Here is a 23,949-nt window from a genome sequence, read left to right as displayed (position 1 = left end):
GATGTAATATATGTAAACGACTCAAACCATAGGAAGCCTTTGTCCAATTCCATGGGAAACTCGTATGTTACTTTTATAATCGCTTAGTTACACTAATATACGTGTGTGTGTGTGTGTAAGTGGTTATGATTTGGAGACACAAATTTTGACACTCATACTATAAGGTCCATTTCATAACATATTTGTTTACTATGAATTGTAATAAATGAGTGTTTTATTTGTTTATTCCAAATATGGCAGTTTGTCTTTTAGGACACGGATAAGTACTATACCTACGTCGCACAAAGTTTTTTTTTTCTTTTCCCCTTTTGCTTTTCTTTTGGGGTTCTTGCATTGCCTTTTTTTTGTAGTATCCACTTGTGTAAATATTTTAAATTGACGATCGAATTAGTTCATTGTATTCATATAAAGTTAAAGAGTGTATCTATAAAAAATCATCAAAATCGGAGTTAAAATAACCGTTAAATCGTGATTTTTTGTTTATAGCCGTCGAAAAGGTTTGTCCCGTTATTTGATATCTGAATGTTTGTTTTTTGTGATTTTTGGCGTATGCAATCTCGAAGCATATGCAAACAAGTTTGACGGTTGGATCGTTGAAACTAGTTTCGTACAATACGTTTCCCATCAAAATGATACATTTACTAACACTTCGAGTTTTATTTATACTTTCATTAAGTATAACATAAGATTTTGTGGTATCCACTAGTGTAAATATTTTAAATTGATGATCGAATTAGTTTATTATGGTATATATATATTTACTAAGTAGATTTTAATTTATTTATTTTGTACTTATAAGCAAAAGGGAAGAAGGAAAAGGGGCAAAAAAACAAAAAAACACTTTGCGCAACGTAGGTACACCTGCGTCGCGCAAAACAGCTTTGCGCGACGAAGACCTACGTCGCGCAAAATGTTTTTTTTTTTTTTTTTTTTTTGCCCTTTTCCTTTTCTTTTGAGGTTCTTGCATTGCCTTTTCTTTTCTGGTATTCACTTGTGTAAATATTTTAAATTGACGATTGAATTAGTTCATTGTATTCATATAGGGTTAAAGAGTGTATCTATAAAAAATCATCAAAATCGGAGTTAAAATAACAGTTAAATCGTGATTTTTCGTTTATAGCCGTCGAAAAGGTTTGTCCCGTTACTTGATATCTGAATGTTTGTTTTTTGCAATTTTTGGCGTATGCAATCTCGAAGCATATGCAAACAAGTTTGACGGTTTGATTGTTGAAACTAGTTTCGTACAATACGTTTCCCATTAAAACGATACATTCACTCGAGTTTTATTTATACTTTCATTAAGTATAACATAAGATTTTGTGGTATCCACTAATATAAATATTTTAAATTGACGATTGAATTAGTTTATTATGGTATATATATATATATATATATATATATATATATATATATATATATATATATATATATATATATATTTACTAAGTAGATTTTAATTTATTTATTTTGTACTCATAAGCAAAAGGGAAGAAGAAGGAAAAGGGGCAAAAAAAAAAAAACACTTTGCGCAACGTAGGTACACTTGCGTCGCGCAAAACAGCTTTGCGCAACGAAGACCTACGTCGCGCAAAGTTTTTTTTTTTTGGCCCTTTTCCTTTTCTTTTGGGGTTCTTGCATTGCCTTTTCTTTTCTGGTATCCACTTGTGTAAATATTTTAAATTGACAATCGAATTAGTTCATTGAAAAGGTTTGTCCCGTTAAATCGTGATTTTTCGTTTATAGCCATCGAAAAGGTTTGTCCCGTTACTTGATATCTGAATGTTTGTTTTTTTTTTTTGGCATATGCAATCTCGAAGAATATACAAACAAGTTTGACGGTTGGATCGTTGAAACTAGTTTCGTACAATGTGTTTCTCATCAAAACCATAGATTCACTAACACTTGGAGTTTGTTTATACTTTTATTAAGTATAACATATGATTTTGTGATATCCACTTGTGTAAATGTTTTTAATTGACGATCGAATTAGTTCATTATATTCATATAGGGTCAAGGAGTGTAGCTATTAAAAATCATCAAAATCGGAGTTAAAACTACCGTTAAATCGTGATTTTTCGTTGATAACCGTCAAAAATATTTGTCCTGTTACTTGATATCTGAATGTTTGTTTTTTGCGGTTTTTGGCGTATGTGATCTCGAAACATATACAAACAAGTTTGACGGTTGGATCGTTGAAACTAGTTTCGTACAATGCATTTCCCATCAAAACAATAGATTCACTAATACTTGGAGTTTATTTATACTTTCATTAAGTATAACATAAGATTTTGTGGTATCAACTTGTGTGAACGTTTTAAATTGACGATCGAATTAGTTCATTATATTCATATAGGGTCAAGGAGTGTAGCTATTAAAAATCATCAAAATCGGAGTTAAAACTACCGTTAAATCATGATTTTTCGTTGATAACCGTCAACAATGTTTGTCCTGTTACTTGATATCTGAATGTTTGTTTTTTGCGATTTTTGGCGTATGTGATCTCGAAACATATACAAACAAGTTTGACGGTTGGATCGTTGAAACTAGTTTCGTACAATGCGTTTCCCATCAAAACAATAGATTCACTAATACTTGGAGTTTATTTATACTTTCATTAAGTATAACATAAGATTTTGTGGTATCAACTTGTGTGAACGTTTTAAATTGACGATCGAATTAGTTCATTATATTCATATAGGGTCAAGGAGTGTAGCTATTAAAAATCATCAAAATCGGAGTTAAAACTACCGTTAAATCGTGATTTTTCGTTGATAACCGTCAACAATGTTTGTCCTGTTACTTGATATCTGAATGTTTGTTTTTTGCGATTTTTGGCGTATGTGATCTCGAAACATATACAAACAAGTTTGACGGTTGGATCGTTGAAACTAGTTTCGTACAATGCGTTTCCCATCAAAACAATAGATTCACTAATACTTGGAGTTTATTTATACTTTCATTAAGTATAACATAAGATTTTGTGGTATCAACTTGTGTGAACGTTTTAAATTGACGATCGAATTAGTTCATTATATTCATATAGGGTCAAGGAGTGTAGCTATTAAAAATCATCAAAATCGGAGTTAAAACTACCGTTAAATCGTGATTTTTCGTTGATAACCGTCAACAATGTTTGTTCTGTTACTTGATATCTGAATGTTTGTTTTTTGCGATTTTTGGCGTATGTGATCTCGAAACATATACAAACAAGTTTGACGGTTGGATCGTTGAAACTAGTTTCGTACAATGCGTTTCCCATCAAAACAATAGATTCACTAATACTTGGAGTTTATTTATACTTTCATTAAGTATAACATAAGATTTTGTGGTATCAACTTGTGTGAACGTTTTAAATTGACAATCGAATTAGTTCATTATATTCATATAGGGTCAATGAGTGTAGCTGTGAAAAAATCATCAAAATCGGAGTTAAAATAGTCGTTAAATCGAGATTTTTTATGTATAATCATTGAAAGGGTTTGCCCGTTATTTTGTACGTATAACACTTAAGAAATTGAATGGTAAGTATATTTGTTAAGTAGCTTTAAATTTATTATTATAATTCGGATCGGATTTTTGTTAGAAAAATATATTATTGTGGGCTTTATGTTAAAAAAATTGAATTTAAAAGGAATAAAGTCACATTTTCAGTATTTAAAAAAAAATATATATATAACTTGCGCGACGCCACAATTAGGTCGTCGGGCAAAAACACTTTGCGCGACGTCATGATGTATACCTACGTCGCGCAATCTATCAAAATTTTGGCGGCATTATTTTCGTTAATAGGCGCTTTTTTTTTAAAATTATTCCAATTTTTCCGGTCTCTCTTCCCTCTCTTACTCGATCTCTCTCGTGCCTCTCTCTCACTCTGTCTCTCTCTTCCTTCCTCCGACTGCACCCAGCCTCCTCCTCATCCTTCCTTCCTCCCGTCTGCACCCACCCAGCCAGCATCCTCATCATCCTTCCTTCCTTCCGACTGCACCCAGCCAGTACTTATCTTTGCTTAATTCTGTATTTTGCCTGTCTCTCTTCCCTCTCTTACTCGGTCTCACTCGTCTCTCTCTCTCTCACTCCGTCTCTCTCTCTTCCTTCCTCCGACTGCACCCACCCACCCAGCCTCCTCCTCATCCTTCCTTCCTCCCGTCTGCACCCACCCAGCCAACATCCTCTTCATCCTTCCTTCCTTCCTTTCGATTGCACCGAGCCAATACCTATCTTTGCTTAATTCTGTATTTTTCTTCTTTCTAATGTCTTAATTTGAAGATTTTGGTATTGTAATTAGATTCAATTAGGAAAATTAAAATAGAAATTGTGGGTTTTAGTGTTAAATCGAATTTTAGGGTTAAATTGGGGGTTTTAGTGTTGAATCGAATTTGAGTTATTTTTGTATGTTTTTGTTGGAATTATTTTAGTTTAGCTCACATGTACTGCTTTCTTTCGTTCTTGCAGCTGATTAGTATTGTGTTAAAGCTTGTATAATTACTAGCTCTGGGAAATTAATGGTTATTAGGTGATGGATTTTTCTCATATGATCACAACTAACTAGTTGCATTGCATAGAACAACTTTCCATGAAATTAATGATTATTAGGTGTGGACTATACTATAGTCCACAGGCATCCTTCTGTTTCAATCCACAGTTGCTTCTGTTTGTAGCTAGGACCCTGTCCTGAAACCAAAATAGAAATTGTTCAGAATTTACATGTTCTTTAAGTTGTTTAGATGACTTTATTTGCAGATAATTTGATGCAAACAAGGTTTTTGTATTCTTTGCAGAACATATCATTCAGTGATCAGAACATATAATTCAAAATTTGAAACCCCTGATTTTGCACTTAATGGCAATGCTATCATTATCACAAGCTAACTTCATATCAGTTACATGTCATATATAATTTTGGCTACATTCTTAGGTTTTCCTTTTGTCTTCCCTTGTATTAGATTACGTGCATGCAGATTTTGATACCTATGTTCTAGGTTCTGATACGCTATTGTCTTTTCTGAACGAGTAACTGCCAAATGAAAGTATATTGAACTATTCATGAAGAACCATGTAGTTTAGTTCAATCTTTCGAGTTGATCTAGCTGATAGGGAGGGGTCTTACGCTGCTAATGTTGAATATTTGATTTTAATTACGAATTACGATTGAAGTTTGTGTTCTGAACAGCTAACCAAAGTTCTTCCAATTTTGACCTTCCCAATTTACCAGGCTGCTGCATATTACTATCATGGTTTGATCCTTGATGAGGGTAACACTGAAAAATTTCATGGGATGGCTGTAGCTGCTTTGCAAGCAGCAGATGAGTATTTCAAAGAAAGTAAGAAGGCATGCGAAGCATTTAACGCTGCTCCCCCTTTGTCAAGGTAGGTAGAGGCTGTATTTGCGTATTCATTTTGCTGATTTCATTGGCTGACATCTAGCAGATTATCTGCCTGTTTTTTCTAGGGGCAATAAAGTATATGTTGTAGCCGTAATATCTTTATCCTCTCTCCCTATCTCCAAGAACGTCAAACACAAACACGTACAAGGAACGAACATAAAATTGTCTTTAGTATGAGATTTGCAACCTTAGGCCATTAAGATGGAGTTCAGTTTCTACGAGAACTCTTCCTAAGAAAACTGTCTCCTAAATTATCTACTCTAGAGTCTAGTCCAATCTCTAGATATTAGCAAAGATTATTCTACAGGCCCTTCTTGAAATTTGTGTCGTGTTGTGAAGATCTACCGTCTCGTATGTAGCATTGGATGTTTCATGATTGAAATGTCCATTAGCTGATCAGTTTTCTTCTTCTTGTCAATCTTTCTTCTTTTAATGGTTAAGTGCTTTTTTATACACATTATGCAGAAATCCACCGCTCTGGGGAACCATGAAGTATCTATCTGAGAAAATTCCAAAAGATGCTTCAAGCAAAGTGCGGATAAAACGTGATCTGTACTCACACGAAAAGTATGTCCTACCTGAGAGAACTATTACCAATAGTATTTTGTTTATGCCTAAATGCAATCTCCTTTTCACTCTTGGCACCCCTAATTGCAATCTCAATGTTCTTGGTTGATGATACATAGAACAAATCCTCGGGAATGATTAACGTGTGTTTTTGGATATTTCAACTGCAGAATCATGGAGATAGCACCAACATTGCCCAATTTCGCATTGGCCTTGAAACCAGAGAAATTCCAACGTCCTCCAGTAGACCCCTCTTGGAACATGGAGCACATGAATAAGGGCACCAACCAGCTTAGGAATGACAAAATATAAGCAATACATGAGTGTAGTTTTCTGCATTCGATTAGGCCCCATGTTGTAGTTTTTTCTTTTTTGTTTGGACATCTTGTATGTACATTTTCATATATTTCATAATTAAATACTTTTTTTTGGTTTATTAATTATTGTTTAGAATTTAATTACAATATTTATTAAAAAAAAAACAAATATTTTTACAAAAAAAAAAAAAGGGTTTGCGCGACGAAGAAGTTACCTGCGTCGTGCAAAGTGGGTTTGCGTGACGCAGAACCTGCGTCGTGCAAACCCACTTTGCGCGACGAAAGACCTGCGTTGCGCAAACCCACTTTGCGTGACTCAGGTAACTTCTTCGTCGCGCAAAGTGGGTTTGCGCGACGTAGGTAACTTCTTTGTCGCGCAAACCCTTCTGTCGCTGCCTTGGCGCGACGGTTGGTGCGCGACGAAGGTTCGTTGCGCTAATTTTTGCGCAACGTTTTTTTGACTTTGCGCGACGAAGCACCTGCGTCGCGCAAAGTGTTTTTTTTACTAGTGCGATCCCCATCCACCACCAGTCTCCTCTCCACGATCAACACATGTCCCCTCTCCAGGACCACCACCTGGTTTACTTCTCTCCACCACCACTTAATCCCCTAAGTTCTAAATTTATGTAAGTTTTCTATTTTCGTCTAAATTAATCATATAGGATATTAAATTCCTAATAAATTATAGTTATTGTTAATTTGTAATGATTTTTTTATGGAAAAATTAGTATCCGGTCCCTAGTTTTTATTGTTCATTGACTAAGACCTTATTAGTTCTCAAATTTTGATTCAAGTCCCTAGCATTAATGTGATAATGAATTTACTTGTTTATTATATAATTTTTTAATATAAAAATTAGTAATTAATTTAGGGTTTAATACTCACACCTCTATTAAACTTTTAATTAATTTTCAATTCAAACATTTCCAAAATAATAAAAAATTAAATTAAATTAAGTTTGTACCTATTAGTTTTTTTTTTATATATAAAAAGATTCTCAATTTTTTAATCTTAAATGTACCCATTCTCAAATATATCAATTTGTTATATGTAAAATGTACCCTTTTTTTAATATAAAATCCATTCAAATTTTTTAATCCATGTTTAAACTTATATGGGTACATTCTTTTTCGTTGATTTGAGAATGTATCCATGTTTTGGTACAATAACTTTTTTTGTTAATTTTGGTTAATGTACCCATACATATATGTATATATACACACACACAATGTAATAAAGAGTATAATTTATATTTTATTATTTTTAATCCCATAAATTATGGGTTTTATTTAAAATCTCATTAATATAAACAATTACAAATTTCAATTTTTAATTTTTAATTAAAAAAATATAGTAACTTACATTATTACATTAATGTTAGGGACCTCAATCAAAAACTAAAAACTAATAAGGTTTCAATAAAAGAATATTGATAGCTAGGGACCGCATCCATATATGTATATATGTATATATATATATATATATATATATATATATATATATATATATATATATATGTACCCATACATATATGTATATATATATACACACACACACAATATAATAGAGAGTATAATTTATATTTTATTATTTTTAATCCCTTAAATTATGGGTTTTATTTAAAATCTCATTAATATAAACAATTACAAATTTCAATTTTTAATTTTTAATTAAAAAAATATAGTAACTTACACTATTACATTAATATCAGAGACCTCAATCAAAAACTAAAAACTAACAAGGTTTCAATCAAAAAATATTGATAGCTAGGGACCGCATCCAAAGTGTCCCCTTTTTTATATTGTTTAGGTCATATGTTGGTTAGTTCATATATATATATATATATATATATATATATATATATATAATCAATTGATATGGTTTTTTGTTTTGATTAATTGATATGTGTAGAAATTAGAAATATGGAACGACATTACAAGAGAAAATTATTATCAATTAGTTTAGGCAATCCTATTCCAAACACTTCAACTCCAATTTCGAATAGTTATTCTTCGTTTGTTCCTGATAAGTCTACTCTAATTCCAAATAGCTCCAATAGGATTCCACATAGTTCCACTCGACGACAAAATGAGTTAGAAATTGATTTGGATAATCTTGAAAGAAACCTTAGAAAGAGAATTCCAATGAAGGATTATCCTCCAAATATTCGAGATGTGGTTCGAAGAACATATATATATTGATGAGCCTTGTAGACCTAAAAATCATGATTTTCCCATTCACTTTGCATTGGTTGGAATATAATATATCTAAATATGCCACATTTTTCTTTTATTGCTATATATTCAAAATCAAATTTTGAACAATCAGGTTGTGATGTCTTTACTAAGGTAGGCTTTGAAAATTGGAAGCACACAAGAGCATGTTTTGAAAAAATGTTGAACCGGTTGGTAGTTTTCACAATAAAGCTATATAAGTCGCTGATAATCTAATAAATCAAAAGATACGTATAGAAACAATTGTGGTCAAACAATTAAACGAATCTCGTATGACTTATCGGATTTGCTTGAATGTGTCAATCAATTTCACTAAGTTTTTGTTGCAAGGAGGTCTTTCCTTTTGGGGTCATGATGAAAGTGACACTTCAAGTAATAGAGGAAACTATTTGGAGCTCTTACAATTCATTGCGGCTCATGATGATAAAGTAAAGGTCATTGTGCCAAAAAAAGTTTCGGGAATTCTCAAGGTAATAGCTTCTTCAATTCAAATATTTAGGTCTTATTGAAACTATATCAAGGTTATCATAAGTGATACAAAGAATGCTAGGTTCTTTTCTTTATTGGTGGATGAGGCACGTGATGTATCTACAAAGGAGCAAATGGCTGGTAATTTTGCGTTATGTGGACAAAAAATGGCCATGTCATTGAAGGGTTTGTAGGAGTTACTTACACCACTTCAAATACACTAAACGAATCTATTGATGCATTCTTTAATTTCAATGAGTTGAGCTTCTCTAGTAATATGAAAAGCGAGTTCAATTGCCTTAAGACAGAGATTTTGAATGAACAACCTGGAGCTCTTTTTGGTTGTCACTTATTCCCAACTTATTGAGTTAAATGATCGTTTCAATGAGACAAGCACCAAATTGTTCATTTATTTGGCTAGTTTGAGTCCAAATGATTTTTTTTGTAGATATTGACAAAGAAAAACTACTTCGTCTTGCTCAATTGTATCCACAAATGTTTACGGAACAAGACCTAACAGCACTTGAAGGTCAACTTGACATTTATATTCATTTTATGCGTTCAAGAAGTGACTTTTCTCGATCTTGCTAAAAAATGGTGGGAAAAAGGGTTGCATCGAGTACTTTAATATGTTTATTTACTTGTTGCATTAGCTTTGGTTTTACCAGTTACAATTGCTTCAATAGAGAGAGCATTTTTTGCCATGAATAACATTAAATGTCCACCTTTGCAACAAAATGATGAATCAATGGTTAAATGATAGCTTAATTGTTTATATTGAGAAAAAAAAAATCTCTTATATTGACAATGAAACTATCATGACACGTTTTAAGAGTATGAAACCTTGTCGTAGACAACTTTAGTCTTTGTAGCTTGTAATGTTGTTTGTACAAAGATTATGGATGAAAAGTTGGTAGTTTATCAGTTAATTTTTTTAATGTTATTTTCTTCTATTTTTTATTTTTGAAACTTTTATATTAGAATCATCTGATGTTTAAATCCTGGATTTGTCACTAGGTCTTCCCCAATTCTGACCACTTATTTCAATTCTCTCTCTTACTTTTCAACCACATGACCCCTTGTGTATCTGAACTCTAGATGTCGGTTTGGAACCAGGATCCTCTCCTGAGCATTTCCCTAGGGATCCTGCAATCATGTCCGTTCATCGTATATCGTACGGTCAGAAATAATTTAAAATTTAAATTTTAAAATTCAAATATGAATAGTATCTAACGAAAACTGACCGCACGATATAAAATGAACGGACAAGATTGTGGGATCCCTAGGGAACTGCTCAAGAGAGGATCCTGGTTCGTCGGTTTGGCCTTTAAAATATCTTTCTAGACCCCTAGCTTCAATCACCAAAACCATATAGCAAAAGATAATACTAAGGAGATCAAATTTGTAAATAAAATTTGCAAACCAAATGATGTGCCATCAATAATAAATAATCACGGTAGTCGACACTTAAGTAATAATTCAATTATCAACAATCGCATCATTTGATTTACAAAATTTAGTTTAAAAATTAGGTTTCTCTAGCATTATCCTATAACAAGATCTACTTTGGTTTCACACCACATATTTGCTTTGTATGGGTTTTGGGAGCTCACTTTAAGCTCATTTCTTGGAAATATCCGCTTAGAAAGAAAGAAACAAAGAGAAAGCCTTCAAGAGAGTTGGACTAAGATATCTGCTTTAGAGCGCATGCTAGCTTATTTCATCTAGTTTCGGATCCATGACATCTCTCCACCACAAATATTCATTTCATAAGGTTGGGTTGTTATGAACGTAATAACTTGTAAAAATTGAGTCCCATTGTAATATTGCTTCTTGCTAGGGGTGCATGTATTCCGAAGGTTTCCAAATCCAAATATTTATGAAAAGTTTGGATAAAAATTGGAATGCAACTAAATACTTCGAAAATTCTGAATTTCGAAAACTTTCTATATACATTTAGTTGTTACTAATTATATGAACCTTATAACCAGTTTTTATATTTTTATAGTGTTAATTGTTAGTTCATATGTTTTATTTCTTGTTTTATATAGTCAGTCATACTATTATATACTAAAAATAATGAGTGCAAATCATACATGGTATTTTATTTTGTCTAAATGATTTTATTTAGAGTAAATTGTCTTATGGTCCTTGAAATTTACTCAGTTATAGCTTTGTCCCCGAATTAAAATTTTATTAGATTTGGCATTTTATTGAATTCAATTGTAGATTTTATACAGTGGTAAACTTATTTATATACTATTGAGTAATTAGATGTAATGTATACACAAATAAATAGTAAAAATCCAAAAAATAAAAATAAAAATCATTCCCCTGTAGGTACAAAAAGCTTCAAAATTTCTAAAATCTTATAAATGTAGGAAATCTAAATTATATTCCAAACATTCCGAGATAAACTGATTCCAAAAATTTCGATATATCTGATATTCTGAATGTTCCCAAATTGTATATTTCGTGATACGAACTCTTTGGGTTGGAATTGGAATTCTTTTACGAGTAACAAAATTCTTGTTTTAAGTTGCTTGATCTTTTTTTAATTTTATTTTTTATTTTAGTCAAAAGTTGCTTGAACTTTGGTATTACTATAACTTGATTACTTGAAATGTATTCACATAGTTGTTGCTAGAACCACCAAGTCCTCGATTGATAGATTGGCTTGTGTTCGTAGGTCGCCTTATGCAGAAACTGTACTGCACTTACTTGCAGTTTGTGTGAACGTTTTAGTGATCAAAGTGGTTATCTTAGATTTTTTTTTTTAAGTGAATCTATTCATCCTTTAGGCATTACTAGATAACGAAATTTGAAAGACCTAACCATCAAGACAATCTACTACGTACGATATCATCTTTAATGTTCCTATATATATTCTTTAATTTTCTAAGTGGTGTTTCCTAGCTATGTTTTCTTTCAATTTTCTTTCGTATGAATGGGAACAAGCTTTGGAATGACTTCAGAGAGAAATAAATTGTTTTTTCTTTTATTTGTTATATGATATTGAAACTGTGAAATAACATAATTTAGAACATGAATGAATCACAACTTTGAAATATTGAGGTGTGTGTAGAAAATTCTTTCCAATTTTATTTTAATATATAATTCACATACCAACCCATATAGTTATTCCAGTTCAATAATTCACATATAGAGGTTGATCATGTGTTTAATGTTAGCACTACGAGGAAGAAAATAAATACAATTATGCATATAATTGGTATCTAACTTGTGGATGCGAATTTCGATCAAGATTGAATTGACGAAACTTCACTTTACAAAACAAGAAACATTGTTAGCCTAATTAACGAACCTCGAGAAAAAGGGGATAGTGTCTACCAAAGGGCTTCTGATGTCTAAGAGAATAATTTGAGAGAAACTAGAACATAGAGTTTTCAGAGTAATAAGTGGTGATTACCAATTTTCCTGTTAGACTTGCCTATTTACAGGAGATATCACTCACAAATAGCTGGGAAGGGAGGTCGCAGGCAGACCAGTCTATGTGTGAGAAGTCCCTAGGAGGCCTCTAGCAAGTTACGATATACCCTAGACCTAATAACACAAATTACGAGGCCGTGATGTGCTAGTCAACACTAAATTGACTATATGACCCCATATTGAGATGATGTCACAAGCTAACTTAATGACAAAGTCATCGTAAGATATTTATGATGTGCAAGAATTTGAATAAAAATGTTCATTTATAATAAACCAAAGCTGTTGCAAAGTTCAGTTATCAACCTCCCGACTTGGGGACACAAATTTTGAGATTAAATCCCGTTATTATTACATCACATCAGAGCAGCTAGAAGTTTCACACAAAAGTAAACACATAAAAGTGCAGTCCTGTGCATAATCCAAAAGTGCTTTCATGCAATTATTACAGTAGAGATAAATCTGCAATAAATGAACCATCACCCTAAAGCCAAAGGATGAAAGCCTCACTGCCAAACCCCACTCGTCACCACCAGTGTTCTCTTTATTCTCGTTATGTCCTGAAGGGGTCAACAAAACAAAATGTGAATTGACTAGTATTATCACGTCAAAATCATTCAAACATAATAACCCCTGTCTTGAAAACATATATAGTGAAAACTACACACATTGTAATACTACAATAATAGTAGTCAAGATCAACTCAATCTTGCTCGTCATATCAAAGAAAGTGAATGAATCACAAATAAAGTAATGCATAGCAAGCAGGTAAAGCGGCGTCTACCTGATCAATATCTAGTGTCTACTAGCAAATTCTAGCCTCTACTAGAATAGAATGTACCTACAATTAATTCTACGGTTGTAACTAGCTATACGAAATGTATGATAACCACGTGGTGAAAATAAATCACCAATTATCTTAAGATATCATCTAATATAAGTTAAATATAAGTCTCGTCAAAGACTATCGTAAATAATATGCATCCGCATATAAAAGCATATATATGGGATTCAGGATACCCATATTTGGGATCGATCTTTCGCTTCCATCGGAAGCTAGACATGCTTTTATTTTTTATTGTATCGGACTTGGTTGTACTCGGGTTCGTCCCTTTAATTAAGTGTTTTTTTTTTCCAATAAAAAAAATTTATGCCCTCACCAAAATTACACACACTGATTTCCAATTGTTACACTTTCATTGTCTTTTTGCCAAAAGTATGCATGCATGTCAACTCAAGCAGACTGTAAAACTCTCAACACAAGCATTTAACATCAAGCTAAGACAATGAATTACTCACTGTAAACAAGATAATTTGCTATGTGAACTTTACCATCTTTAATTGCAGTATTTCCTCCTTTTAATTATGTCTTCAGCTCTGCTTCCGTCTCCCGCAGCAGGAGCCGGCAGCGCCGCAATACCTACAAAACAGATAAATCAAATAATTAAATAGTCTCAAGTAACCGATTATAATTACGCGAAAATTAAAACAAATGATGGATTGATTCAAACTAAAATTCACATGTAAAGAGTAAGCAACAGAAAGCCCCTGCAAATTACGTTTATGGTGGTGGTTTTGGTTACCTAGAGGTGGTTCGCCAATTTCGTCTGCATTCGTTCATCAACATAGGTCCTTTTATCATTGTTTATTTATTTATATTTAGGGTTTCTAGATGTATGGGACTTCGGATGTCTTATCTGACCTCCATTGTTTTCTAGCTTTTTGTTACTTTGTGGCTGGTCCATTTTGTAAGTCTGGACTTACAGTTATCTTCTTTCCATCAACGAAAGTTTCATCATTGACCAAAAAAACAGACAAAAACTCATGGTAAAAAGGGTTTGGAAATCACTATGTAAAGGCACTACGACACCAAATCCATCACTAGAATAACAAAAACCTACTCCTACAAAGTATGGAAAAATCTCCTAAAACGAAACAAAGACCTTAACAATTAAGAACACAAACTAGGTAAGAATCCTTGATGACTTGGGAAAGTAGCCATCTGATTAGGCATTGCTTTAAACTACCAACGAGAGTTAAACAAGTAACATCCAATCTGTACAGTGAAGAACTCTTCAAAAATGAAAACCATATTATCCAAGCGCCAACAGTTACCAGTAATAATTTTGACCAAAAAAAATGCAGACCATCTTATATGCGCATCACACACTAACACCAAACAAAACTTTTTTTTTTTTTTTCTTTTTGTGGATCCAAGCGATGGATGGTCAATAAATACCCATTTAGTTAAATGGAGGTCCATTTAAGTGTAGATATGTGTTAATTGTGGTGATGAGTGGTGGTATTTGTACTTGTGATGGATGATGATGATGGTAATATATGGAGTATCCATGGGCACCATTGACCATCCCTTGGTAGCAATCTATGTGAAGTGCAAAGCCATTAAATTATATCCAAAAGTTATAAGGCAACTCATATACCTGTTGGAATTTATATATTATAATATTAATATTTATAATATTTAATTCAATATTTGAATGAAAAATACTTTAACCATTTGTATCAAACCGTATTTGTCATTAAGTGGGTGCCATCTTATACAAAGTGGCGCCACATTGAGTATGGACCTTTTAAATGGTGCCATCTAAAAGATGTATGTATGCATCTCTTCGTCAATCAATGCCTTCGGTTTTATTTAACCTCATGAAACCATGGCATTAAGTGATAGAAAATTAGAGTTAATTTTTACTCTTGAGAAATAGGGTTTCCCCACTTTGTTTCTCTCATGCTTCGTGTGTCAAATTCCGAGTCGTGTCTTGAGAGTACGGAATATATGAAGTTCAGTCCGAAGATTGAAGTGCTTTGACTTCGGATTATAGATTGTTGAATCCTGGGAGATGGACACCTACCGAACTACAAGCACAAGAGTAGGGGCGAAATTCTATCTTTAGGACATTGCATTTATGCAAGTCTCAATCTCCAAGTTTGTTAGTATTTCTAACTTTCTCCCTAGTTGTTTATATTAATCTCATATATAATTGATGTTGTGAATTTCTTTATGATTATTATCATTGGAATTCTTTTATATTTTTCATATTTTCTAATATTGCTCCAACAATACCCACCTCTTGGAAGATCTTAGTTGATTGTTAGGCCTGTTTTCTAATTTTCACGCTAGTAGCAAATCTGCACTTCCAGCTAATCATTGTTCCTTCTCCTCCCTTACAGTCCCCAAACTCCTCAGCATACTTCTTCTTCCACAACTCATCATTACTAGCAAGATTTCGCAGCTCCTTACAAACACGACCCACTTTGGCAATAGCAACACCACGCAGTGATTCTAGAATCTTCATTGGAAGGCACATGAGGCTCGATGGGGCGCTCAAACCCACCTTCGTGCAAAGATCAATCAGCAATGGCATTGCGATCCCATCTTTCACAATCCTCCAAAACTCCAAAACTTCCTTTTCTAAAACTAACTCATCTCTCTCATTCATATTTCTGTTTTCCCAAACAGATTCAATCACCGGAGCAAATCTTTTGTTGTCCATACGTAGCCGATAACACGTAGAACCACCACTGGCGAATGACCCATAAACATTCATGAATTGACGCCATTTACGAAACTCCAATACAACTGCTTCAACCCTATTACCGTTATTGCCCTGATGTTGCAGAATCTGAGGCACCGTGTACGAAACCTGATTGGCCCGCATACCCTGAACTAAATCCAACCGAACGAAACCGGAGTCTAAGAGCACAGCGTGTACAGAAATCTCCAAGAGCTTGTGATTGCTACGGTCTTCTCCCAACTCCTCCCTTAGTACCCTCTTCAAGAAAAACGGCACTGAGTACTTCTCCCAAGTTCTCCCACCACTACCAGCAGCAGGCTCATTATTATTTTCCATGCTTTCTGCACCCGAAACCACTAGGGTATGCCTTGGAGATCCGAACCACTGGTGGTGGTTGCCACGATTTGATTGGGGAACTGTGCGGATAAACGTGTAATTGGATGTGAAGGTGAAGCTAGGGTTTGGGAAGATGAACCAAATTCTTATTCGTTATTTGGAACCAAGCCTCTGTTTATAGGATAAGATCATAAACCGCGTCGGCTAAACCCTTGCAGAAGTAGAATTCTATATAATGATTGAAACCCTAACCGACTTTTTTGTTGTTGTTGGCATAAACCCTACCTCCAACCCTAGGGCCTTATTAATCCCTAGGTGGGCCGTGCCTATTGCGAAGTGAATGGCTTTCTCAATCAAGTCTTGGCTCAATTCACACTAGCATATGGCACACACTTTCAATGTGAAATTTTTTATTTTTATTTTTTTTAACAAATAATATTATCGACACTAAGGGATAGAGTGATGGGCTTAGTCTCACAATAGGCTAGTAATAATGTGGTTTAAATTCGCATTTGATAAGAATTGAACCTAAGATCTCTCACTCACAATGAAAAGGAAAGAGAATGGAAAAGAGAGAGAGAATGTGGGAGTGGGGAGACAGGGGAGAGGGCTTCAATATTTTTTTTATTTTAAAATTAGAGATATGTTAGAATCACATGTATGTGAGGTTTTGAAAAAAGCAACAAAATTTAGTTGTGTGAAATTATATGTCTGCCCATATTTCCTATTCATAGTTAGTTTTAATTAGAGGATTAAAATAGTAGTTTCATAAAGTTTTGGTTGACAATGAGGGTTCTATTAATAATGTAGCTTAGATATCGTCATTCCATCTTCACGTAAGAACCAAAATAATTCATGATGGACAAAATTAGAAACCACTTTTATTCATTTTCATTGTCAGAGACCAAAGTAAGTGATTATATCAATCTCAATGATCATTTTGGCTAAAATCGAAGGGTTGGTTTGACAAAAATACCTTAAAAATGTGACCATGTGGTCCTCAAGTGATAATTTAACAATTATGTTGACACGTTTTTCACAAAATGACCAAAAATAATTTACGGTGAACAAACTTAAGAATGACTTCTATCGATTTTCAATCTCAAAAACCAAATTGATGAGTTATGTAAATTTCACAGATCATTGACTATAATATTCTACCTAGTTCATGTCAAATTTGAATAAAAAATTCGAACTACATGTGTGATGGCCCTTCATTGGCATCAAATCGTGCGAGCCGGCAAAGCGAGCAATATCTTGTTGGGGGTGGGTTGTGACAAGATGTTAATTCGCAACATATGATGACGAACATTGATGCAAAAATTAAGAGACCATTGAAAATGTTATGTACTAGATGCATGATAATGTAGTCATTAGTACAAAAACATGTTTGCGCGACGGAAACTTGTGCGACGCAGACAATTTCGTCGTGCAAAGTATGTTTGCGCGACGCGACGCACAAGACGTTGCGCAAGTAGTCTTTGCACGACGGAACTTTGCGCGACGCACTCCTTCGTCGCTCAAAGTTCCGTCGTGCAAAGACTACTTGCGCAACGTCTTGTACGTCGCGCAAGAGTTTGGCGCCAGACCACGCTTGTTTTACCGCTTTTTTCCAACTTTGCGCGACGCTTGGCTTCGTCGGGCAAAGTCAACACGAAAATCTACATTTTTATCTTTCTTTCCAGTGTTCTAATACAAGTCAAAAGCTCCATAGATGCCTTCCCCTCTTCCTCACCTGCAAACCTCCATAGTCGCCTGATCACACATTCCTTGGAATTATCTTATTCAGTTTTGTAAGGTAAAGGTCCTATCCAGCTGTCCTCACATTCCTTGGAATTATCTTATTCAGTTTTGTGTGTGCTAATTGTGTTCAATTGTAATATTTTTACAGTTTTTATATTCACAATTCTATTTTTAAGGAAGGTGACCACTCGGCATGGAGGCTAGATGTTTCCCCTGTCATTGATACTTCATTGTATCCTCTCCTCACTTTGTTCAAATTGCTGAAAATTCGGCCATATCAAAAGGTAGTACCTACTTATCTTGTGGTAATGTTAGCATTCGACATATACAAGTCCACGCATTAGAAACTCTGTTCTTTGTTTGTATGTGATGTACTGATATGTGCTTTTGTATTTTGCTTCATTCAGGCTGAATTCACCCCAGAAGATCTTGATTCCCGAAAACGTCTATTGAACATTGAAGTATGTTTAACCATTCTTTTGTTCATTTCCATTGTTCTCACGTGTTTGAAAATTGGATTTGCTGAATCTCCACTTGTCCATATAATCTTTTCATGTGTGTTTATTACTAAATGTTTTTGGGAGTTGTGACCAAGAAACTATTGTACCAACTACCAGATGAAAGTTTAGATTGTGCTTTGATTATACTTGAACTCATTAACTGAGTGAGGTGATTTAAAAACCTCTATGTTATTCATCCATTTTTATATATGATTGTATTGAAATTTTGGTTGATATTACCCAATATATTGAAAAATTTGATCTTTTTTGTTCTTATCATGCATATATGATTGAGGGTAAATACTCAGTTTGGTAAATACCCAATATATTGAAAAATTTGGTCTCCTATTGATGATGGCAGTGTAGCACAAAGGGACTCTTTCTCTAACGTGAGGGTAAATACACGAAAATCTACATTTCACTATCACTTGAACAAAAAAAATGAACTAAAAAGAGATAAAAAATGATAATTTAGAAAAAATAACCTTGATTAAGTGAATATATAGTCCAAACTAAAAGGGATTATAAAAGATATTTAGAAAGAAAAGAAAAAATTGATAAGTTTCTATCTATAAATATCAAAAAGTTCAGCCACATATTTGCTATAAATATTGGAATGGCACACTATTACAACCAGTCTTGTAACTAGTTTAGTTCGATATATGAAACAAGAAGGGTAGACAAACAGGACACTCTTTGGAAATTTATGAACAATCCTTTCATCTTTACAGTTTATAACATATCATATCATGCCCTCTATGAAGATTTACTGAATCTATTAATGGTGCAAAGGAGCTTTTAATCCTCATGGATAGGAAATTTTTAAAATTAGCATAAAAAAATAAAAGCAAAATTTTAAGGAAGATTGTAAAGATCTAAAATTTCGGTCAAGAGTTTGGTTTTCATTTTAACCTATTTTCTATAGCTATATTATTTCCCCTGATCACATATGAACACCAATTTTTGAGCAACTTCAAATTCCTTATACTTGTTATTGTGTACCTTTGTCTGCGTGCTATGCCCTTTTTTGGTCATGTTGGAGTTTTTTGGGATTGAATTTGTAATTGATCTTTATTAATTTTATCTATTTTATTTAGCTTTAGTAATTATTGTGATTTAATACTACTTAACTTTGTACACTTTTTTCAAGAAAAAGCTTAGTTTCCCGTTTGAGAATTAGTTGGATTTCGTGTATGGATGCGAAAGCATGACTGCGGTCCAATTAAATCTTGAATTGTCCCATTTTATGGACAGTTTGGGAATGCATAGTTATGTGTTGTAGTTTGTGGTTCACGATTAGGTTTCAATAGTGGAAATTTTGGTAACATTTCCTGTTGTTCTTCGAGTACACGGTGGATATTATGTATCTACGGCGTGCACTTGAAGAACTGTAAGGAGATGCTGCCGAAATTAGCCCACGTCGAAATTTAATCCATTGAAATCGTAAATTACGACACATAAATGTGCATTCCTGAATGGGATAGGGCCCTTACTGGAGGAATAAGGTGACAATACAGTAGTTGAAGTTGTTGTAACTCTTGTACTTTTATTGGGATTGCAGACAAAATGGACAGACAGTGGATACATAATCATAATAGATGTGATGTTCAGTACTTGGATGGAATAGATAAGTTCACTGAATTCGCAACTAGACATAACCCAGGTTCAACTCATATCTGATGTCTATGTAGAAGGTGTAACAACTCAATGTGGGAGACATTCGAAAATGTTCGATTTCATTTAGTAAGAAATGGGATGATGGAGACCTATACTACTTGATATCATCATGGAGAACGATTAGACCAAGCTTCGTCTTCATACGTGACACAAGTGGAGACTGTTGAATCTAATGTGGATCCTAGTGAACAAGTTACGAATATTGTAAATGACGTTTATCCATACACCTCAAGCAACACCAATGAGGAAGGGGGAGATGATGGTCGTCCAACCATGGACAGTGAGGAATTTAAAAACTATGAAAAACTATTGAAAAATGCCAAGCAAGAATTATATCCGGGTTGCGAGAACTTTTCGGCGCTCTCAGCAATTGTGGAGTTGATGCATGGCAAGATCAAGTTTCGTTTGTCAAACAAGTGTTTTGATTACTTTTTGGGAGTTATCAAGAGGATGCTTCCAAAGGAGAATTGTTTACCTGAAGATCAAAAAAATGCCCAAAAAGTGTTGAAGGGTCTCGGATTGGGGTATGAAAAAATTCACGCATGTGTAAATAATTGTATATTGTTTTATAAGGAGAACAAACAGTTGGATAAATGCCCTATCTGCAATGAGCCGAGGTTTAAAATGACATCACAGAATAGAAAGACCAAGATTCCACAAAAAGTAATGCGTTATCTTCCATTGAAGCCTAGGTTGCAACGATTGTACATGTCGATGCATACGGCAACCGACATGAGATGGCATAAAGAAGGATGGGTAAATGACGATATTATGAGGCATCCTGCAGATGGAGAGGCATGTAAAGAATTCGATCGGATGTACCCTGATTTTGCAGCTGATCTGCGCAACGTCAGATTGGGACTTGCTACCGACGGATTTAATCCGTTTGGGGTTTTAAACCAAAACCACAGCACATGGCCGGTCGTCCTGTTTCCTTATAATCTGCCGCCTTGGAAGTACATGAAAAAAGAATACATGATGTTGACTCTATTAATAAGCGAAGATCTAGGAAAGTCCATTGATGTTTATTTGCGGCCGTTGGTTGATGAGCTAAAAGATTTATGGGAAAACGGTGTTCGTACATACGATAAGTATATTGGGCAGATGTTCACCATGCGAGCGGCAGTGATGTGGATAGTAAATGATTTTCCCGCGTATGCAATGGTTTCTGCGTGGATGACTAAGGGTTATTTGGCATGTCCAATATGCAAGGAGAACGTAAAATCGTCTTGGCATGCGAGAAAAGTTTGTTATCTTGGTCATCGTAGATGGCTCCCTTGGGACAACGAGTGGCGTCAAAATGATAAAGCCTTCCACGGCACAAAAGAGACTCGGCTAAGACCAAGAGAATGGTCTGGAGATGAGATTTTGGATCAGTTAAATCGTTTGGAATTTGGTCATTTCGGCAAAGGGGTCAGTAAGCCCAGACCAACTACACATCTGAACTGGACGCACAAGAGTATGTTATTTGAGCTCCCATATTGGTCAAAGTTTAAAGTGAGACACAACTTAGATGTTATGCATATTGAGAAAAATGTGTTTGATACTTTGGTCGGGAAAATTCTAGACATTAAAGGAAAAACGAAGGACACAATCGAAGCTCGCCTCAATTTGGAACGAATGGGCATTAGGTCATCCTTGTGGATGCAGAGTGTCGGTGGTACATTGAAGAAAGGCCATCCTTTTTTTATAGTTAAGCTGAATGGGAAGAAAGAGTTTTTCAACTTTATTTCTTCTGTAAAGTTTCCAGATGGGTACGCTTCCAATATCTCGCATTGCGTGAATGTGAAGGGGTGTAAATTTTCAAACATCAAGAGTCATGATTGTCATGTGATACTCCAACGCCTTCTTCCGGTTGGTATTCGACACTTATTGCCTCTTGATGTGGTGAAACCAATTGTGTTGTTGTCGAGATTTTTTTCGCAGTTAACTGCAAGGTGTTTGCGAAAGTCGGATGTTAAATAATTGCAAGACGACATTGTGAACGTCTTATGCAAATTCGAACAGATATTTCCCCCAGCTTTCTTTACAAGTATGATTCACGTGATGATTCACTTGCCAGATGAGGCATTGCTTGCCGGACCAGTGAACTGTCGATGGATGTATCCAATAGAAAGGTACTTAATTAAGCGTGTATATATATATATATATATATAATAGATTCATGATCAACAAACACTTTGAATAATTTGTAGCATACCTTTTATTTGTGTAGATATATTTGTGAGTTGAAAAAATGTGTTCGAAACAGGGCAAAGCTCGAAGGATCACTGGTGGAGGCATGGGTCGCATATGAGTCACTAACTTTTTGTGCAATGTATCTTAAAGATGTTGAGACAACTTTCAATCGTCCTCAACGCAATGTATCTTAATGATGGTGGTGTCAGAAAAGAGAAACTGTCTGTTTTTGCCCAAATTGCGGGACCATTTGGCGATCCTGTAAAAGGCGAATCGTTTACCAAAAATGACATGGAGGTAGCGTATTGATTCATACTCAACAATTGTGAGGAGGCTTTGCCATACCTTGAAGAGCATGAACAGTTCATGAAGCGGGAACATCCTTCACATTTATATGCCAAGAAGCACCGTGACTTGTTTCCTTCGTGGTTTCATGCACATGTAAGTTGTATGTGGTTTGAATTGAGCATATTTTCCAACTTGTTCATGCCTTTCTTTAAATTCGGTTGCACTAACATGTTAACTTTTTGTATATGTCATATTAGATGAACAAATTGAAGGAATTGAATTCACCCTCTTACGATGAAGAATTATATAACTTGGCGAGAGGACCGCTTCACGTTGAATTGTTCTCGGGTTGTCATGTAAACGGGATCAAGTTCTTGGGGGCAACACGTGATGACAAGTTGTCTACTCCAAATAGTGGTGTTCATGTCCCGGGTGCAGGCGACAGTGAAGACATTAATTTTTATGGCAAACTAACTAGTGTAGTACAATTGCTTTACAAAGATAGGTGTCAAGTGATACTGTTTAAGTGCCTTTGGTTTGATACAAACCCACATAACCGAACAAGTGTTAAGCGAGATCATGGTTTACTATCAGTAAACAGTACGAGACATTGGTACGATGAAGACCCATACATTTTGGCAACTATGGCGAAACAAATATTCTATCTAGACGACCCTAAAGCCGGCAATGGTTGGAAAGTTGTTCAGAAGATTGAGCGAAGAGGGCTATATGATATTCCAGAACTAGATCATGATGACAACGACAACGTCGCTGACCAACAGTTATCATCTTCGATAGAAATTGGTGAAGACACACTCCGAGATACTAATATTGTCCAAGAACCGTTTGACATACCTGGAGTACCCGAATTCGAAATATCAATTGACCTTGGTGATTTGCCTCAATACAATGCACCAAAAGAGGCAAACGAAGATGAGGACGAATGAGAATCCGGAAATGATAGTAGTGAGGATAGCGAGAGTTATTATTGTAGTTCGGATGAGGATTAATATAAACTTGTAAAGGCAAAAGCAGGAGGCTGAGGGTTTAACACCGCTTCTCATCTACCCACACTAATATTCCCAACAAATCGTCTGATCGTCTCCATTCTATAAAGATAAAGATATCATGTAAGTTTTATGTTTTATGTTAGTCTCACGGAAGGTTGTGATCTCTTTTCATTTGAGTTGTTTTTATTACATCTTTGATTACCTACTACCAAAGGTCCGTTTACCTCTCTGTTGGAATTATTGAAATTTATGGATGACCTCTTTGCA

The 23,949-nt window shown here is 34.5% G+C and overlaps 3 protein-coding genes across 3 annotated transcripts; 2 read left to right on the top strand and 1 right to left on the bottom strand.

The window, feature by feature from the left end:
* Window positions 1-5,150: 5,150 nt before the first annotated feature.
* LOC114827286 (uncharacterized) lies at window positions 5,151-6,332 on the top strand. Its single transcript, XM_029108932.2, has 3 exons — window positions 5,151-5,367; window positions 5,850-5,951; window positions 6,122-6,332. Exons 1-3 carry the CDS (start codon window positions 5,276-5,278, stop codon window positions 6,261-6,263), a joined length of 336 nt encoding a protein of 111 aa, XP_028964765.1. The 5' UTR covers window positions 5,151-5,275; the 3' UTR covers window positions 6,264-6,332.
* Window positions 6,333-13,754: 7,422 nt separating this feature from the next.
* LOC114827400 (F-box protein SKIP22-like) lies at window positions 13,755-16,286 on the bottom strand. Its single transcript, XM_029109187.1, has 2 exons — window positions 15,605-16,286; window positions 13,755-13,837 (listed from the first exon to the last, which is right to left on the bottom strand). The coding sequence occupies exons 1-2, from the start codon at window positions 16,284-16,286 to the stop codon at window positions 13,755-13,757; spliced, it is 765 nt and encodes a 254-aa protein (XP_028965020.1).
* Window positions 16,287-19,990: 3,704 nt separating this feature from the next.
* Window positions 19,991-23,619, top strand: LOC114827399 (uncharacterized). Its single transcript, XM_029109186.1, has 6 exons — window positions 19,991-20,034; window positions 20,392-22,060; window positions 22,214-22,323; window positions 22,422-22,485; window positions 22,535-22,681; window positions 22,930-23,619. The coding sequence occupies exons 1-6, from the start codon at window positions 19,991-19,993 to the stop codon at window positions 23,617-23,619; spliced, it is 2,724 nt and encodes a 907-aa protein (XP_028965019.1).
* Window positions 23,620-23,949: the final 330 nt, after the last annotated feature.

The sequence above is a fragment of the Malus domestica genome, chromosome 10 (genome assembly GCF_042453785.1).
Source record: "Malus domestica chromosome 10, GDT2T_hap1".
NCBI classification, from domain to species: Eukaryota; Viridiplantae; Streptophyta; class Magnoliopsida; order Rosales; family Rosaceae; genus Malus; species Malus domestica.
Note: the sequence above shows the minus strand (reverse complement) of the source record. Positions and strands in the feature narration are given on the sequence as shown.

Bases quoted from the DNA above. Each gene is read 5' to 3' on its own strand.
- LOC114827399 (XM_029109186.1), top strand. From the start codon at position 19,991: ATGTGCATTCCTGAATGGGATAGGGCCCTTACTGGAGGAATAAG. The intron at 20,035-20,391 runs GTGACAATACAG...TGTGGATCCTAG, and splicing joins GCCCTTACTGGAGGAATAAG to TGAACAAGTTACGAATATTG. The intron at 22,061-22,213 runs GTTGGTATTCGA...AAATTCGAACAG, and splicing joins TACTCCAACGCCTTCTTCCG to ATATTTCCCCCAGCTTTCTT.
- LOC114827286 (XM_029108932.2), top strand. From the start codon at position 5,276: ATGGCTGTAGCTGCTTTGCAAGCAGCAGATGAGTATTTCAAAGAAAGT. The intron at 5,368-5,849 runs GTAGGTAGAGGC...CACATTATGCAG, and splicing joins GCTGCTCCCCCTTTGTCAAG to AAATCCACCGCTCTGGGGAA. The intron at 5,952-6,121 runs GTATGTCCTACC...TTTCAACTGCAG, and splicing joins GATCTGTACTCACACGAAAA to AATCATGGAGATAGCACCAA.
- LOC114827400 (XM_029109187.1), bottom strand. From the start codon at position 16,286: ATGGAAAATAATAATGAGCCTGCTGCTGGTAGTGGTGGGAGAACTTGG. The intron at 13,838-15,604 runs GTAAGGGAGGAG...TCTGTTTTGTAG, and splicing joins TGCTGAGGAGTTTGGGGACT to GTATTGCGGCGCTGCCGGCT.